Source organism: Falco cherrug, chromosome 4 (assembly GCF_023634085.1).
Source record: "Falco cherrug isolate bFalChe1 chromosome 4, bFalChe1.pri, whole genome shotgun sequence".
Classification (NCBI taxonomy): Eukaryota; Metazoa; Chordata; class Aves; order Falconiformes; family Falconidae; genus Falco; species Falco cherrug.
In genome coordinates, this window is record NC_073700.1 from 56,141,186 (window position 1) to 56,160,886 (window position 19,701).

A 19,701-nucleotide genomic window follows, 5' to 3' on the forward strand; every position below is an offset into this window, starting at 1 on the left:
AAATTTGCTCCTTCTGAAGAAGGGCTTAGTGCCTAAAAGGCAGACTGGTTTTTTTCCACCTCTATCAGTTTGGTCTAATAAAAGATATTACCTCTCCCCACAACCTATACCTCTCTCTTGAGCACACTTGAAAGGAGAAAAATGTTTACCCAGCAAGAAACATAGCTGGCAAGTTATTTCCCCTGACTGCCTCCAATACCTTTGAAGGTTATTTGCAGGCTCATAAAGACCTCTTTCTCCCTCCCAGCCCAGTTACTTCCAGTGCTCAAAGCCACAGCCCAGAGCCCATGAACTCATAACCTGCTGCTGCACCAATGGCTGCGACATCCCAGATACAGCGATGCAGGTCCAGTCCCACCTTCCCCAGGTGCCCGAAGTGCCTGGCGTGACCCTCAACAGAAGCCCTGGGTGCAATGGGCACAGTGCCAGGAAAGGGAGGTGACACGGACACCTCTTAACTCAGACACTTCTCGAAAATAACAAAACCTGAGCGTCCGATGTGCCTTACAAGATAAACTGCTGCAATTCAACCTGAATTACTTTTTTTTAATAGCTCTCAGCATACGAAGAGCAAGTGAAGAGCAAACCCACTACCTTAGACTGAAGAATGAGGAAAATATGTCATGGGAGAGCTGAGACATCAGTGCCTGCATGCAGGGGGATAAGGTGAGTTGGTCTGTTCTGCTCCCAGCAACCGGGGGCAATTCTCTCAGCCTCAGCAGCCCCCGCAAAAAAACACTGAATTGAGTTAAATGGCCAGACCATGGCTGTGCAAACAGGCCCCCTCCTCCTTCAGCAAGCTGCAGCACATCCTGCCAGCCCAGCTTGCACTCGTTTTCTCCAAACACACCCACTGTCAAGGCAATATTGTAAATACGCATCATTCTCCCATCTCCTGCACCTCAGATTACCTTTCTGATGAAGCAAGAGTCACACTCGCTCCAGAAAAGTACTAGAGACCTAAACTTTTGAGTTATGCATACGTATGCTGAACAGAATAGGTAAGTGTTCTGGAGCTTTTATCATCAGAAACACATGTGCATACACACAGCATTTCATAACCAGAATTAAGAATACTTCAGTAATTTTTAAACAAAAACAAAAAAGGCAATAAACAAGCTGATGCTTCTTATATCAACTTCTGCAGTTTTTAAACATTACTTTTACTGTGAGGTGATGTTTAAACACAGCAATTTTTAACCACTATTGACCACAGTCCTTTCACTGTGTCGTGTTGGAGACGTGGACATTTTTAGAAGTGTCATACACACTCACTGGTCTACAGCTATGTTTGATCAAATTATAAAGAGGTCCTGGACCCTCACAGAAAGGTGGCAGATGGAAATGCACTGTGAGCTGGGGGACCTGTTCTGTGCCAGGAAAGGTGGAACATCCTGCTTTGGGACACACATGATCTCCACTCCAGTTTTTCTTTCATTATCAAAGCTGAAAAAGCCAATGTAAAAGGCATATGTCACTTGGACTCTCTGAAGCCTGAGAAGAATAGCAGCCCAACAACCACGTTAAAAATTAGTTCATTATTCTTCCAGCCTGCAGGAATTACAGTACCAAACTGACAGCAGATAACCACTTCAGGCTCCTGTACCGTTTTGGATGATCAGTGTCCAGCAAGGTGCGCTGGGGATTTGCCTTCCTGAAGATGTGTCTCAGACCATGCTCAGTCATCTCACCCCACTTCATCTCCATACCCAAGACCTGACCCACTCAGGAAACATGCGGTCATCTTCTGAAGCAGTGACTGAACACCTACAGCATGGCCACATGTCTCCCTCTAGAAATCACAAAGTCCTCCCAACGCCTTTCCAAATCTTTGTTTTCCATACAAAGAAAGTGTCAAACACTTCAGCACAAACACAACTGTTATACACCTGGAGTAAAGTGTCCCAGGACAGCACTAAACAGGAGCCCAAGTCATTTATTGAAGACCAAAGCATGAAGCAAAACCAGAGCAATTCCATCCTGAGATCCTATGCTGTATCCAGTTACTTCCCTCTCAAATTAAACCCTCTGATCTATCTTGCAGAGATACATCCAGATCCTTCACAAACAGCATTAAAAGAATAAATAAGCATTAAGTGACATGGTCATAACCATGTCCACACACCAGACCCAATGCCAAGGACCTCTGCTTAGGCTGACCCCAAGCTGGCACGTGTAGAGATACTGTCTTGGACCTGCAACAGCTGAGCAACCTCCCTGCAGCGCTGGGACGCCACGGCTGCAGAGGGCTAGTCCAAGTGCCACTGCACCGCGTGACACCTCCAAACTGCTATGTCAGAACTGCAGCCCACAGAGATCCCAGAAGTCCCCACTTCCCGTCTTGCGGTCTCCGTACACGGTCATACAGCTTCCCTAGAACCTGTCCAGGAGTGAACAGCCCTGTGCTGAACTCTGAGACACTGAGTAGACTATAAATAGGATCCTAAGAAGAATGGTAGACCTGGAATGGATCTTGAGATACACCTCCTCTGTAGTCAGTTACATGACTGCAAGTTCCCTGTGCTTCCCTTGAAAATGCTCCCTCACCTCTATGCGCAGAAGAAACAAGCACACATATAGAAGGGAGGGGTATGTGTGAAACTAAAAAAACCTCAAAATTCAGACTAATTTTCTGTGTATCAGCAAAGCTGTGGCAACAATCCTTTAACTAACACACACCACTCCGTAAGACTGATCAAGATACACATCACTTCATCTTGCTCCAACAGTCAAGCCAGAGACCAGACTCAGGACCACACCACGATCCTTTCTGAATGCAGCCCGGCAGATCTAACAGGCATTGATGCTGTGTTAGTGACAAGCCACCGCAATATGCTCCAAGCAATGACATTTGGGGAAGGGGACATGCACAGCACCTTCCACCCACACACGTGTAAGCAGAACTGCAGATCTGCATAAGACCCCTACCAGCTCAGCTTGCCTTCCCAAAAAACAGTCAAGAGCGCCTTGCAGAAGGGTGCTCTCTTCAGCATTCCTGCAATTACTGCTTCCCCAGTGTGCCCATACTGTGTTCACAGCTGACAGTTTGAAGGCACCGAGGAGTACCAACCGTGCTCTCTGAAAAAGAGGCCATCAAATTGACTATCTGCTGAGAACTGGACTGGAGCCAGCAACTCATTCCCTACTGGTGCTCAGAGCAAGTCTGAACTTTCCTTCTTAAAAATAAATTGCATTGACAAAGGAGTGGCTCTCACCTTTAAAGTGAAAATGTCTCTAAAACATTGTGGGGTTTTTCACTAGGGATTTAAAACTGAAATTTGTCATTCTTTATATTGAAGAAGCAGTCTGGACTTTCTCTTCCCCTCTTTTTTTTTTTTTTTAACCTTGGCTTCAAATTAGTCCTCTCCCCACAAAATCTCTCTTCTAGGAAGCAGAGGAAGAGCAAAAAAAAAAAAAACACAACCAGAGAGGTAGAGCCAGGATGGGGTAAACGCCACTTTTCTCCTTTCTCCATGAATGAGGACAAACAGTTAAGGTCTGGTAGCGGCTTAATATTTTTCACTTTTTAAATTCAAACCACTATCACCTGAATCACTTTTCTAGTCTGCAAGGTCAATCCCTAAATTTACAGGTATTCCACCCCCATCTCCTTTTTATTTTTTAAAGCAAGATTTCAACCAGCCCTGAAAAGTTTTGGGTGAACTTGTATAAATGCTGCAAATGTGGAAGTGAGGTGCTCAGCTTCAACCAGGATTCCTCCAACACCTCTTCTTTCTTGGGTCACCGGGTCAGGAAGCCATTTCAGGAGATGTGTTTAGGCTCCTCAAAACCTGTCTCTTCTGGTGAAGGAAACAGGACAATCCAAGCTCAAATAGCTCCACGCATTAATCAAGCACTGACACTCATGTGAGGTAGAACTTGGCCTTGTTCTTCAATCTGCTGAGCTTTCTCTTTCCAGCAAAATTAAAGAGGAGCAGCAGAAACCTTTACAGTTCCTGGAACTGCTACTGGCTGGCAAAATAGCTTGTAGACCTCTTTGGAACTGTCAGTAATGCATGCATCTTCTGCAAAGTCCTTTAGCGGGGATGGGAAGACACCAGGCAAACCCTGCAACTGTGTCCCACCTGTGTGACAGGTTACAAGCACAGCAGCAAGGCATGGACATTTTCCTGCAAGTAAGGTATGATTTTGCGAGAGTAATGTGAAAGTTTGATGGCCAATGGCATGAGAACCTGAAGGAGGGCTGGGGCTCTCACACTTATCACTGCTCACGTGAGCCAGCATCACTGAGCTGATTATTTATGTACTAAAACTGAGACAGTCCAGAACTTCCAGGCGGTCCCGATTTATGACATAATGAATTTTCTTCAGCAGTAGAGATTACATCAAGATCATTATGTACCTCCAGAACTATAAATGATTTCCACTTTTTTTATTTAAAAAAAAAAGAAAAAGTCTCCCTCAGCACCGCAGAGCATCTGATACACAACTATTCCAGTGGAAAAGGGAGAAGGTGAAGGTAATCCAGGTCACCAATTAGAAAAGCAATTTACTCAGGCTCTGTTTGAAACAGAACCTTCCTTGGGAGAAGAGATACAGGGAATGAAGATGCTCTGCCCAGAAATACAAGGCAGACTTGGGAAGAAGCTCCACCTAGAACACAAAGCACCAGATCACACTGATAGTAAGAAGAAGATTTGTCTAATTCTGGCACCACTGAAAGGCAAAACATTAGAAAGCAATGTAATATTCAGCCAGACCATCCTGGTAATGTCTCACACTCTGCTGTCATGCTTGGTAGCCCCAGCCAAAGTTAGCAGGCTGTTAATTGCTTCAGGGGAATCCAATTCTTACCCATCTTTCCATCTACATCAGGCCTCCATTCCACCGGTCCCAGACACTTGTACCTTATCCTCCACTCTCAAGCATCCACCCTGTAATAACAAACATACACAGAGGTTACAAGTTAATTTTGATGTGTCAATGGGAACAGAGACTGAACAGGACCACTCTTCACAAGGCATTTCCCCACCATCACCTGGGCTGGAGGAAAGAGAAGAACCATTTAGTTAGGAAATGAGACCAGGAGTTCCTCCACCTCTACACGCCCCAAAGGTAACACACTACAAACCTGGTACCTTTGTAGTTTTAAAGCCTTGGGAGGAAACAACTTATACTTGTGCCACACATCCCCTTTTGTCGCGAGCAGGTATCTTTAATACATTATACTTGTAATGTATTTTTACATTATTTAATGCAACTCTAAAGCAATACTCTACCTTTAACGCATTGCATTTTGTGGCACCCCTATGGGATAACACCCACTTGGGGAACAGCCTAACAGCAGGACATGGAAAGTCAGCCCCAGAGGCAGCCTGTATCAAAGCAGAATTTAGTATCAAACCTGTATTTAGGCCTTTCAAATTCCAGCCAAGGTTCCTCAAGGCTGGACCAGCTTTCCTCTGACTGCATGGGATAAAAAAACCCTGAGTTTAGGCAGCTCTCAGCAGCAACGTACGCTCCACATGTCCCTCATGGCAAGCATGTCCCTAACAGCCCTTCCCGAGTCTCTGGCTGTTGCCAAGTGCTACTCACGGCTATCCGCTAATCTGCCCAAAACTGCTGCAGAAGCGGGTTCAGTCCCTTGGTATGCTGCACGGAGCCAAAGCTCTGTGCCCCACCACAGGTTGTTCGGGGGTTTTTTTCCTCACAGAGAAACTTAAGGAGTATAAACCTGAACCTGCTGGAGTCAGTCCTGCTCACCAGTGAAAAACCTCATTTTAGACTGAATGAAGGCATAACCCACCTAAAGATGGACACCTTTCAAAGAGCAGTACGATAGAAGTGACCAGCGAAGACCAATCCACTTTAGCTGGCCGATAAGCACACATAAACCTGTGTGACAGCATGAGTAAATGAAGAGACATCTTGAACACTCCAGACTTGCATGGGAAGCCTAAGACATTCCTGTTCTGCAGTCACTGCAGGCAACACTGCCCCAAAGTCAATGAGAGCTGCATACGCCAGGACACAGACACAAACTCTGGAGTGTTAAGCACCATGGATTGGGCAGAAGCAGTAGAAAAATGAAAATCTCCCAGCTCAGTCAAATAGATTTAAACACAATAACAAATCTGAAGTGAACCATGGAATGACCACAAGCGTGGATTAAAATGATTTTCTGCAGCTCCAGCGCCTCGGTGCTGGCAAGCAGGAGGATATTTATTCAACCTATTTTGAGAGAGACGAGCAGGAAGGGAATGCGATAAGAAAGCAGCAGAGGCGGAGACATACGTGTGCCCCGAAGTGCGTTGTTCCTTTTGCTGCTGCAGCTTCCTCTCAGGACAGCATCATTTAGCCTAAGAGCCCACAGCCACCAGGGACTCTCCTCTATCCTTTTTCAAGACAGGGAAGGAGACAAGGAAATAACACACTTGGAAAGGTTAAAAATCCTGTCTTGAGGAGCAACAGTTGGTCTACGCAACGCTGAATCGAGAGCACACCACCACCAAGAAGGCAGTATAAAAATTCCAACTGAGTATAACAAGAGCAGGAAACGGCCCAAATCTTCACTGCTTTTGCTTTCAGAACCGATGGAGACACTTCCAGCAATTAAGCTGCATGCAGTTTGCATCAAGGGCCACATGCAGATAGCCTGGATTAACCCTAAATTCCTCTGATACCCCAGGTTAACTCTCCTATCAGCATAATAGACTTTTCTAATGGCTTTCTGGAGACCTTTCAGACCTTTGCCATCCGTATCTAGTTACAAAAGCATGCACCTACAGGAACCATGCAAACAAACCCTGGAAAAAACCAGGTGACCTTTCCATCAGCAGAGCCCTACCCTGTGCTCTTCTCCATCACCTCTGCCATAGCAAGCCCCTGAGATCCCACTTGCCCAGCTCTCGTGAGTGAACAAGCCCCTGCACACAGTGCAGGAAATTTCCACGGGTACACCAGAGAAAAGAGGTTTTCTATTTTAGCAAATCTTGTCAATCCTGAGCACAGCCAGCCTTCAAATTGGACTGCAAACACTGTCGATTTCCGTGGCTTCCCAAAAATACATACCAGCAGCTTCCTGTTACAGAAGGACAAATTCCTGTTTCTAATACAAATTCTGTTCTTTTATTATCTCCCTTAAAAAACGGAGGGGGGGGTGGAGAGAAGGGGAAAAAATAAGGGGTAAAAAAAAGGAAAAACCACTTTTCTACTCCAATGCACTTCAAAGCGGCATCCCCCTTCTCCTCCAGCTAAGCTCCCTGGTCAGAGCCTCCAACTGCTGGCAGTTTACAATACAAACCAGCGAGCATCCAAAACAGGGCTTCCACTTTGCCCTCCACTGCTCCCACAGCTAGCGGAACCAGTCTCCACTGTAAACCTCTAAATCTCCACTGTCAATCTACAAACTACTGCCCTGGTAACCTCGCCACGCACAAATGTCTCCTATCAAGCAACAGAAGTAAGAGCTCAGCCAAGTGTCGGCTCCCGGGGATCTTGAGGCAATACATTACTCGTATTCCAGGTTTGCATTGTGCACCTAAGACAGACTTCAGCTGCTCATGTCTGCTCAGGAAACTGTTGGAAGTTACTTAACCTGCAGAAAAGCCCAGTATAGATGCTCTCATCTAGAACAAACGCAGCTTCGATTTGACTGAGTTGAACTCAATTCTGCTGCCGAAGTGGCTCAACTCCTTTACAGCTACTTGAGCGCAGAACATGAGTACACATGAGAGCTGTATGCAAAATTATTAATCCACTTTAAAAATTAATCCCGGGTTTTCCCTTCTCTCCCCATACTCCTGGCTGGGAAGGGATTCAGCAACACTGAGTTCAAGTGAAACACCACCAATGTACTCTCCATCTAGACATGACTCCAGCTTCTGTGCATTTAAGTTGTGGAAAGCAAAGCAGGGGAGGAAAGGATGAAGAGGAGCAATTTTTCTCCGCATGTGAGGGAAGACAAAAAAGTGACTGGAAGAGACTTACTAGGAGTAAGGATGTAGGATGGATGTTAGGAAAGTGGGAAAAGCACAGTCCAGCATTGAGAGCCTATTACTCTGCAGCCTATTACTGATTTGAAATGGGATTTACAGTATCACCTACCCCAAAAAGACTATTTCCCCCCCCACAGAGGCTCAGCATCCAACATCAAACAAGGTCTCCAAGCTGGGATGTCTTGCCACTACTGCAGCACAAGCAAATGGCATCTTCCTCTGCAGTTTATCATCCCCAGGCTTCCAGGGAAAGCAGCACCTACTTACTCCTGCCTGAGCACCACTTAACACTTTGGTTTGAAGGTGTAGGGACACACCACTGTAAAAAAATAATAATAAGCCACAGTTGCCCCTGAAATATGGCTCAGCTGGAAAGCTACTCAAACTAGCACTGCTAAAATTGGGACTTTCCTTGTTTTTTCAAGCGGCAGGGAACAACATGTTGGGCTCAGAGAGTTTAACAAGCAAGAGTCAAGCGGAAAAAATCTCTCCTTTTTAAGAGTTGACCACATTAACTTTCAGCAAATTTCCGGGAGTCCTGCCAGGGCGCTGGAGTTTTGTATACTACGGAACTGTTAAAAATATTATTGTAAATGTTATTTTCAAAAAGCTTCAGAGGCCAGGACTGGGGTAGTGTTAAAAACAACAGCAAAGCAAATGAGATTGGTTTAATGGTGAGAATACAAACGTATGCATGCTGATAGCTCAGTCAAACAGCCTGCAGGCTTGGCAAAGACCAATTCAAATGCAAAGAGAGTGGTTGAAATATTACAGGTTTCCCCAGACCATCTCAACCTCATCCTTATAGTTGACCTTGTGCACATAGAACTGCCCTGGAAATGGGATCCTTATTTCAGGGCTACACAAAAGAACGGCTGAATTTTGGTGACACTTCAGACACGTAAGGCCCTATCCACATGGCATTTTCCACTCAGGTTATTCAAAGGATGTGACACAGAGGTAGCCAAAAAGCAGCCATTTAGACTATGCATCTATAGATGTGGCACTTAGGGACATGGTTTAGTGGTGGACTTGCCAGTGTGAGGTTTATGACTGGACTTGATCTTAAAGGTCTTTTCCAACCCAAACAATTCTATGGTTTTATGTTTATGGGCATGAACTGGGATGGATTTTTTGCAAACACACATGTGACCAGGCCTGGTTTGCAGGCATATCTCCCATGTGGGCTCAAGGGACACTTCAGGAGACAAGATGAGGAGGAAAAACACCCGACAAACCTTTTCTGAGCATGCATTGATCAGGCTGCTAAGCAAGAAGTGACACACATGCATCAGCATAGCTCACATAAGGAGCAAGCCAGTGCAGGAACTACAGCACGTGAAACCTGACAAACAATTCTATATGAACAATCATCAGCTGATTTTTCTGCTCCCTATTTTTGGGTGCAGCACCCCAAAACTGCTTAAGAAAGATTTTTTCACAACACGTTGCTGGGAGATCTGTGCTTAAGCCACCATGCATGATGGACAATACCTTTAGCTGGTGACCCAGCCAATGCAGCTGTATTCAACAGCTGCTTCTAAAGAAGAAAATAATCTCTTGAGCCATCCTGTTGATTCCAGCACAACACGTACATAGAATAAGAGCTTTAAAACCTGCATGACTCCAGCTGTTAACTTCCATGACAGCCCTTTAAAACAGCCATTGATCTCTTAAACTCATCCCTCTCAACACTTTCTCTTCTCACAAATTAGTTTGTAAATTAAACGTTGCAGACAGCATGCTGCAGTAAGTTATTTTTTCAGTTAGTTTCTTTTCTTGCTTTACAGTCATAATCCTTTTACCAAATTCAGTGAAATAATCAGGAATGCATACTGGCATAGAAAATAGCTTTGTTTTTCCATAGAGATCTCCAACTTCTGGAAACCCATGAAACAACAAAGGAAATCAAAAGGATTAGAAAGGACTCTATCAGAAAAAAAAAAAAATAAAAAAATCAGACAACACAGCCCTATCAGGTCAAAGCTAATTTATTTTTACACACACACACACATATATATAAACAGAGAGGTCAAGCAAAGCAAATTTCCAGAGAACACACGTGGTCCCCACCTGTTTGATTTTTACTTGTATCAAGGTCTGCACAGCACAGAACTATGTCTCTACGGAACAACTTGGACTTGTTACAGAGGAACTGTCTCCTTCAGCAGCTAGTGGAGATGAACCAATTTGCAGATGCCCTGATTACACCCCAAAGCCCACTTCAGTCCCAACATACTCAGCACCTAAATGCAGATTTTTAAATCAGGCACTGAAGTGACAAAGTCTAAAGGATCCTCACCTCCTGCAACCCAGTACGTTCATCTCCCCAGAAGCCAGCCAAGCCAGGATTATTTAAACACACAGCCCTGCCTGCAGAGTATGAGGGTCTGCAGCTAGAAGAGAGCACTGTTCTGCACCATTTCCCCTTTTACAGGGAAAAATCCTGTCCTGACAGTTACCTGTGCATTTATAAATCAGAAAGAATGCAAGTTACACCAACAGAAACACTGATTCCAACGGACATAACCACCCTAAGTGAACACAGCAAAGGGAAGTTGTATCTCTATGTGTAAGATAAAAGCCAATACAGAAGAGTGTTGTACTTTCTTCCTCCTGCAGGTTTTCATGGCTTTATTTTTTGGTTTCTCCTCAAATGACTGAAGACTTTGCAGGAGGGAAATTAAAACAGAAGAGCATTATCTGGAAAAGTTAGGCTTCAGGCCTTTTCTGCATTCCTGGAAAAAGCAGAAAGAAGAAGGAGCAGAAACCAAAAAGAGGAATAGATACCAAAACATTCAGATGAAATATGCCCTCAGAAAAGCATTTGCCTCAGAGCAAAATCTTTCCTGAGAAAAGCAGTTGGGAGAAAAGCATCTGTGCAGCACCAGTCTGCTATCCAGCATCAGAAATGAAGTTTCCATGAACAAAGCTTTATGCCAAAGAGCTGCAAAGCCAATGTTGTGCAACAGAGAACGTGGCCTGAGAGCCAGCATCCGCACCGGAGACTGGGACACTCAGTTCTCCATGAGAATGATGGCAAGCAGGGAACCAACCCCGTCTCTGTAGGTTTGACCTCTAAGAGTATCAAGTGTATTACAGACTTTATGACTGGCCCAACATGCTATAACATGGAGGTTAACGCTAGGTGACCAAGCTGTGGACCAGAAAGGAGGGAGTTCCATCCCATCCCCTAGGTGGGCAGCAAGACCTCATAGCAGGACCAGGGCTTTGAAGCCATTGTGCCATCTTCCATGCTCATCCTACCTTCTAGCTGACCCACTTTCTGTCACTTGCAACATCTCGCTGAAAGCACACAGATTAACACCTGTATCCCCTGTGATTTGTCCTACCAGCCTTTGTATACCACCATTTACCCTCAGCCTGCTGCGATCGATAGTCCCTCTCGCAGCCATCCCACCGCACAGCTTCCTCTTTAACAAGCCACAGCCTCACCCCTGCAGCCTGTCTAGATTTGATTGATCACAAGGTGACTTTCTAATCGACTGCAAAGCCAAGGGCTGAGGACTAATTGACTACTTTCTGCTCTCTCAGCAGCTACCTGGTTATTTTGCTCCTTCCTCGTGGGCAAGAAGCGTGAGCTCCACAGCACATGGTGAGACCAGGACCTGAGGATCGGCCCCCAAGAGCCACTGCAAAATTTGCAAGATCCTTTTCTTGGTCATGCCACTTCTGCCATGCAAATCTGGATTGAGATTAGACCAGGGGGAGGAAGCAGAGCTCAGCAAGTGCTTGGTGGCAAGCAAAGATGGAAAGATGTGCTGTGGTTTTGGGCAGAAGGACCATGATTCTGCACAGCTCCAGGACACCGCTGTCTCCACAAGCTGCTGGTTTACGCACGCCATCAGTGGGGTCATTATGGAGTTATGAAATAGAAACACGTGGGTCAGCTTTCAGAGAGGTTTCCTTCTCCTTGTCCTCTTGACTTTAGTATCACATGAACTTAAGTACACTTACCTTAATGCATGACTAAACACAATAAAAAATAAGCCATCAACAGAGCAGGAACCAGACTGGGCAGCACACAGCCATACACTCACACAACCTCACAGGTCTGCAGAGCACTACGTATTGCCCAAAGTGCTCAGGGACCCCCAGGTCTGCCCTGCCTCTCCTGCCAGCCCTTCACCATCCAATTTTCATGTAGCTGTGGCTCTGCAGAGCCCAGGCACAAGCTGTTGCTTGCTCTAGCACATACAAGGCAGCTTCTTCTGGAGAATGAGAAGCAACCTTGAGTTGCCCAAACTGTGCCACCCAGAGTCATCATGTAATGGTGACCTGTGTCCCCCCCTGTGAAAGGCAGGTCTTGGCTGCTGCACCAACTCTCCTTCATTCCCCAAGCCCCGTGGAGGGAAGGAAAGGTGAGGAAACAGAGGAAAAAGCAGATCCTGACTCTAAATCCAGCTTAGGGCACTGCAGAATGTAAGGCTGAGAGAGAGCATGACAGCTCACCAAGGCCAAGAGCAGTCTGCAAGGCAGGCAGAGCGATGAGTAATTTCCTCTCCTACAGCATCCAGCCTGGTGCAGTGCAATGGAAAGTCACAGGCAGCAGAAGGCTGTGGGCTTCTTTGGCTATCTCTGAGGAATTCTGACCTGAAGACTTTCTGAAGAGAGAAGCCCATCACCCCTGAGGCCATGGACCAACCTTGAATTGTCAAGGCAGCTGCACAACACCTCTGAACTGGACGACTAGTTGCTCAGCTGCTCCAAAATCAGGTCACTTATTAGGCACAGCGGGGAAACAGTCCTAACTACTTTTAGAAGAAAGCTCTGGAGAAATACAGTTCAACTCAGTATTGATTCCCACAGCCCCATTACAGACAGACAGAATTAATTTCCAGGATGGAAAGAAACATATGCCGGCATATCAAAACAAAATACAGAAGCCTTTCCAGTTCTTCAGCTGCATTTCAATGGAAACCAGAAGGCTGTCACGATGGAAAGATTTCAGTTTTCTAATTAATCCTCCCTGCTGAGCATTTAATGCTACTAATTGATGAGGAGAGGCGGTGTCCAGACAGCGTTTGCCATTGCTTTTTACATCTTTAGACCAAGTTTTCTCTAAATTAAATAATAATAATAAGGCAGATTTTCTCCCTGCATGCACTGTGCCCTGCTCCAGCTCCCTCCTCCCTAGAAGATGTCTGGTTGAGGGAAGGGAGGCAAAGCCCATGTCGGAGCTCGTTTACAAGTGTTGGACGTCTTCCTGGAAAACGTCATCTGTGATACTGTCACTTCCACAGAACACGCCAAGAGAAAGGCCATCAGTGCCAGGGACACTGTCTGTACCATGAAACACCCAACCCCTACCCCCCATGGATGTAGGGAATAGCTTCTCCTGATTCAACAGAGCAATCTCTCAGCCAAGAGATGTCCCGTAACACCCCCAGAAAATACACAAATTGCACTGTGCTGTCAAGAAACAGATCATCAGGTCCCACAGCACAGCCCCAGGGGCCCAACACAGTGTCACCACCAGCAAGAACATCTCACTGGTGGCAGATCAGGCTTGGTTGCTCCCCTGTGGTCCTGATCTCTAATCCTAAATATTGATCTCACACCACTGTTGACCAGGAGACACCTCTGGAGCCAGCAGATTGATCCTAAATGCAAAAGCCAACACAGTCCTAACACAAGAAGGCAGTTCAGCACATACCTGGATATGAAATTTCTGATCTCATCCCCTATCTATTAAGCACATGCTCTAGTTTTTTCCTGAATTAGTTAAGGACAGAATCTGTCCCTTTATACTCGACACTCAGCTATTTCAATCTGGGAGATGCTAAGTGCTCTGAGCTGCAAATGAAATCAGGGAGTGCAAAACGGAAAAAAAAAAAAAAAAAGGAAAAAAGAAAATACACATGCATGAGGCTGTGCTATGGTTACCGACAAGTAATAAATGAAACAGTGTTGATGGTCCCCAAGCTCTGGCCTGAAACTCCAGCACTGTTCTGTTTGTCAGAGCAATAGCATTTCCACCTGCACCTTTCTAACATCTCCTCCGGGCGTCTTTACACACCACTGTCATAGATCACAGCCAACAGAGGCCAGGCCAGCTGTGCAGATGTCTAGCTGGCTGACCTCTCCTTACCAAAGAGCTTCTAACCCCTCCCCCACCACCACCACCCCTTATTATTAGTTTTCAAACCACCTACTCCATCATAAATATAAAGTAAAACTAGCGTATTCCTGGAATGTTAAAAAAAGACGAGCTGACGCCTGCACAATCTCAGCAAGTCAATGGGAAGGCTGCAAGCATGCAAAGAATGTTGAGTCTAGAGCTTTTGGACCTTTTACTACAAAATCCTATTGCTGCAAGAAGCTTGTGCATATGCAAGTCAAGTCATGCACGTGCAGAACCCCTCACCTGCATGGGCTGGCTGCTACTCTTCCATAGTACCCTGAGTAAACTACTCCTGTCTGCCCAGCAGTCTATTAATAAATATACACCAGGGAAAAAAATTGCACGCCAGCAGGGAGGTGGACAAGATGATCTAATAGGACCTTTTCCATCTCTTAACTTTTATGCTTAGTCACAGGATAAATATCTCCCACATTGTAAAGAAAGCAGGCAAGCAAAGACAGCATGTTATGTTGGGAGAGTGTTGCCCTCTTTAGCCATTTCATTTTCTGGCTGTTATTTCACTCACACTAACAGGGCTTACCCAAAGAGTTAAGCAAAGGAAAACTTCCATTTGCCTGGGTTTTGGCTTCAGTGAGCTCCAAGGCACCCAAGCAATTCTGCTAATTCCTGTCCCAGCAGCCACAAGCAGCACAGGGACCTCATTTCTGTATTATCAGAGTCCTTGTGCTTCTCTGAGCACTCAAGCCTGATCCTATCCAACATGGAGAGGCACTCCATGTACTTTTGCAGAAAACAGGTTGGCAAGAGAACAGACAGCAAGCATCACCTCCATCAACCAGCCAGGTCAAGCTTCCTGCGACAGACTGTCAGAAAACAGCTTAAAAAAAAAAAGCCAACAAAAAAACCCAAAAAACAACCAACCACCCCTGAAAGGGAAATGCAAGGAACCAAAGGGTTTGAGTAGAAGGGAATCCAATGCAGCTCTGATAGTACGGCTTACATTGCTATTTGCATTGACATGGATTTGTGCCACTAGCAGCACTAAGGCCCTCTCTAAGTTTTAAAATGCAAAAGAAGTGGTTACACAGAGAAAGGTCCAGCAACTGCGTTACTTCAGCATTTCCAAAGCCTGTTCAAGCAAAGCATGCACCACCATGCAAGGTTTCTACAAGAGACCACCCTCACACATAATCCAAAGAGCAACTGAAAGCCTCAGGATCACAGATCTGCAAATTTCACCATGTACATAGAAAAAGGGTTTTTTTCCTTAAATTACTTAAAAACCCAAACAAACAACAAACTACACATCCTAAAACCCCCAAAAGCCACATAATCTAGATCTCTTGCAACAAGACTGACACCAGGGATGGGGAAGCAACACTGCAAAGGGAGTTGGGAGTAGAAGGTTTTGCTTCGTTTTCCAGTTCAGCTGCTGGACCATGGGATAACCCTGAGCATTGCCAGTTCTCATAGGATTCAGTGCTTTTCTTTAGCACCCGGTTCCTGGAGTCACATGATTACATCAGAATCCACACTTCCTTTTTTTTGTTAAAAAGAAATACTTGTAGATGTCAGAAGTTGAAGAAAGAAGTCTAAGTCACTAAGATTGAAATGCTCAAATAAAAAGAAATAGAAAAAAATATTTAAAAAAAAAATCACTGGTTTAAACTTAATTATTCATTTTTTGGAGGCAAGAATGTGATCCAGGACTCTCTTCCCCCAATACTATACACTGGAAACCTTGGACTGGGCAGGGAATGACTTAGTTGGGGGAAGTGAGTGTTCCAACATCTCCATTTGTGAGTTACAGATGAGAAAACAGGTTTCGTAGCAACACCTGCCTAGAAGCTAGGTAGCCCCTTTGATCTACCTCGATGCTTCCCTAGTCATAAAAGCGTTATGCATTGGGAGATGATATGAAGGCACAGCTGTTAAAAAAAACAAACCAACAAAAAAACCCCACCAAAACCAACTGTAACACAGCAGAAGAGCTTTCCAAATTTTGCTTGCACTTACTTTATCCAGCATTAAGCACGGTAAAGCCCTGGAAGTCAGCCATGCCAGCTCACCTGCTGACATCCTCTGCTCACTGAAACGACTGGATTTACAGCCCCTGCTGGGTCTTGCCCACCAGAAATACCTTCTGGTAATAACTAATCTGTAAAAAAGGACTTTGCCTTCTGAAAAAGCCTTTGTTGGCTCTTACACAGCTCAAGCTGTGCTGCTGCTGAGCCCTGGGGCAGGGCTTCAGCACACTGTGCTAGCCACCATGGCACTGCAGGCATGTGGGCTACAGCTAGCTACTACTGAAGAGCAACGAATTTCAGCCCCGTATTCAAATATCTGCAAGTGCCATGAAGAGGAGAAGACTGCAGGTTACATTTATTTCCTTTTTTTTGTTTGTTTGGTTTTTTTTGCATGGAAGAAAGCTATTAAGATCTAGAAGACCTGAATCTGGGGTGTGCTATGCTATGCATTGAACACACGGTAAAAGGAGGTAAACACTAACTACACTTATGATTAAGCCAGTGGTCTTTATCCTGCTCTGCCCAAAGCTAACTAAGATGCAGAGAAATTCAGGAGGAGGAGAGCAGGAAAGACCTGAGAAATCTGGTGCACCTGTGCAGGGTGCTTGCACAGGCAGCAACAGAGCCAAGCCCAGGGGGTACTGTCCATCACCCCGACTGGAGCTCAACCGTGCCATTCCTCCAGCAAGGATTTGCTTTTAACCAGCTGTGCAGCCAGAGATGATAGCAAGTCAGCTGTTCCTGCCTCACAGGACACACACAGGGGCAGAAAAAGAGAGCCTCGATTTTCTGCTGGCCAGGGTATCTGGGTTTCTGTATTATCTCATCTTTGAGATTACAAGGAAGTGAGCACAAACCTGTTCAGTCACATTGTTCCCACTCACCCCTGGCCGACAGCCGGGCCATTACGCTTCTGTGTTCCTGCTGTTCCCAGGACAGAGCTGCTGCCCTTCTGCAGCCCTTGGGCAGCTCTAACCCATTCCTGTAGCACACCCGGACACGCTTCTGCCTGCCCCAGCCGTGGAATTTATCCACAGCCAAGCACTGGCATAGAACACACACAGCACGAGAGGTCGGTCCACATCTATTAAATTCCTGGACTCCGCTAACGTTGCTGCATACAGCGTTCCTTGCTCATTTCGCCACCCGCACAGCACGAGCACATTAAATCCACCGCACCACGTATCTCCCTATTCAATTACTTTCTGCTTACTGAGGATTTCCCCTCCTTCCTCACTGCCTGCTCTCAGGTGCCAGCCAGGGCTGGCTAGGCTTGGGAAAGATACTGCAGAGGCTGCTGAAACCTGGCAAAACGCTTGGGGACCTCCTGCTATCTGAAGTTCTCACACAGCAGTAGCTGCTCTGATTCTCCTCCAGATAATGCTAATCTTGCTGCACTTGGCTCTCAGGGATGGAAGTGCTACTCCTTTTAGACAGCTCAGACAAAACTGAAAAGTGAATGAAGGGCCGACAAATAAGTAAATACTTAAAAAAAAAACCCCAGACTGACACTAGAACACCTCTTGCTAATACCCTTTGCCTTGCTGCATCACCACAGAATCAGTCCTCTATCTGAGCAAGCATTATCAACAAAATAACTGATGCAATTACAGTTTTGTTTGCAGAATTTTCTCTGCACCTCCTTCTCCTTCCCCAGGAGGACTCATTTTAAAAGAAAAATACCACCCATAATGCTTCTGTGCTTGCTTATTTAAGAGAAAAAATACAGCATACAGCTCTGATGTTAGTACCTTTCCCCTTTTTATGGCAAGCTACAACTAAATGAAACATGCTACAAAACTATACAGGCATGGAAGTTACAGGTCTTTCCCCCCGCCCCCCTTTTTCAAATGAAATCAGTATTTTATTAGACTAGCTCAAAAAAACAGATCACACATCCAAAGAAACAAGTTTGGAAATCCCCCTCCCTCCACCCCCACTGCTATTTGCTAAGGAAACCAGCTGCCCAAACCCAGCCAAAAAATGATCTCAGCCATTCTTAAGAGAGCCTACAGTGCATTTTCATGAGTCATGGAAAGCAACAGCTCGTTGCTTTGGTAATGCTAGGTAAGCAACTGGTCATCCATCCACCACCAGACTTTCAGCCGCAATTCAAAGAGCAGACCATTTCTTGACAGGTTACGTCAGAGACTGCCCCAAAAGAGAGCCTCACAGCAAGTTTACCTTGCAGAAAGTTTCAGAGGACATGCCACAAAGTCTGTCCTATAAAAGCATTTAGCAAAGCCAGGAACTGCCATGGTCCTGATCCCTGTATGCCAGGGGTGTTCACCAGTGCCCCAGCTCCCAGCCCGTGCTCTCGGAGCAGGCAGAGATGCCTGCTGCAGGCAGCAAAGGGAGGGGGAAGCAACAAAGGGAGGCAGGGATTAGCAAGAAGGCAACAAGTGCCTTACCCATGCTCTTCCCACAAGCCAGAGCAGATAAGAAACCTGCTGCCTGCCAGACCAAAAAACAGTAAGTGAGCAAGCACACTTATAGTAAGAATTGCAGGATGCTTCACCCACCAGACCCATTCCAGCCATTCCAGCACACACACACCGGACTCGATGCATATATGCACACAGGCACATGAAAGGCATACCTGAGCTTTCATCAGTCCCTGACCATATTGCTTGCTCTTCTCATTTCTCAAGGACTGCAAGCTAACAGCCAGAAGGATGCCAACCTGCAATTAAGCAGAGCATTGCTGTGTCTACCTACAGCTCAAGACTCACACAAACAACATACATGCAATTTATCCAAGCACTGCAAAGGGAAAAGCAGGCTTTTAATATACATTATATACATAATTTCCCTACATCCTCTTTGGGTGAGGGAGACTACTGAAGAGCGTCACTCAAAGCCCTCCGTGACAGTCCTGTTCCTGAACATGGCCATGAAGATGATGGTGGTCCGTGATGCAGCCTAGAGCCCTTCAACCATACCTGCCCAAGACACCCACCTGTCAAAACCCAGGAGTGAGGTTTTGAAAATCCAGCCCAAGACAAGTCAGGGAGGTGGGAGGTTCCCCTTGCAGCAAGGGGAGACTCTTTCCAACACATCCCATGTTCTTCCACAAACACCTCCCACCAACTCCCACAGGAAACACACAGCCACCGGCTGCCAGACTGCCGGAGAATCTCCTGCAGAGGTGACATCAGACTACACCTCTCCGGCAACACCTACTACAAAAGGCAAATAAGCTTCTCACGTAATGATGAACTGGGTACTGGAAGTCTTGCTCCATCTCGTCCAAGTCCCCAACAGCTTTGGGACTCTCCATGGCAGTCCAGGACGAAAGCACAGTGTGCCACACCACCTCCTTGGTACAGCCCAACAGCTTCCTGAAGGGGAAGTTCTCCAGCACATTATTTCCTGGACATAGACCAAGGCTGAAACTAGCTCTTCCCCAGCTTTCCCTCCATGAGACAGTTACAATCTTCAGCAGCTTTTACGCTGGGTCCAAAACCAATTGTTTGGCCTCACCTCCTGTAACATAAACTGCAAACAGAAAACACACACCCTCACCCCTCACAGCCCCATCCTGAAGGCAACCAGGCATGCACCAGGTGTTAGTCACACCGGTAATGCCATAGGTGAAATTGCCGAAATA

The 19,701-nt window shown here is 45.9% G+C and overlaps 1 protein-coding gene across 3 annotated transcripts in view; it reads right to left on the reverse strand.

The window, feature by feature from the left end:
* Positions 1 to 19,701, reverse strand: part of LOC102050351 (mitogen-activated protein kinase kinase kinase 3-like) — an 82,355-nt gene that overhangs the window by 55,300 nt on the left and 7,354 nt on the right. For 2 of the 3 annotated variants that reach the window (XM_055708346.1, XM_055708345.1), the window contains exon 2: positions 4,816 to 4,895. The exons of the other annotated variant lie outside the window; for it this stretch is intronic. In XM_055708346.1, the coding sequence (XP_055564321.1) occupies positions 4,816 to 4,819 (4 nt within the window). In that variant the 5' untranslated portion in view covers positions 4,820 to 4,895. The remainder of the gene's footprint in view (positions 1 to 4,815; positions 4,896 to 19,701) is intronic. 3 annotated transcript variants of the gene reach the window in all.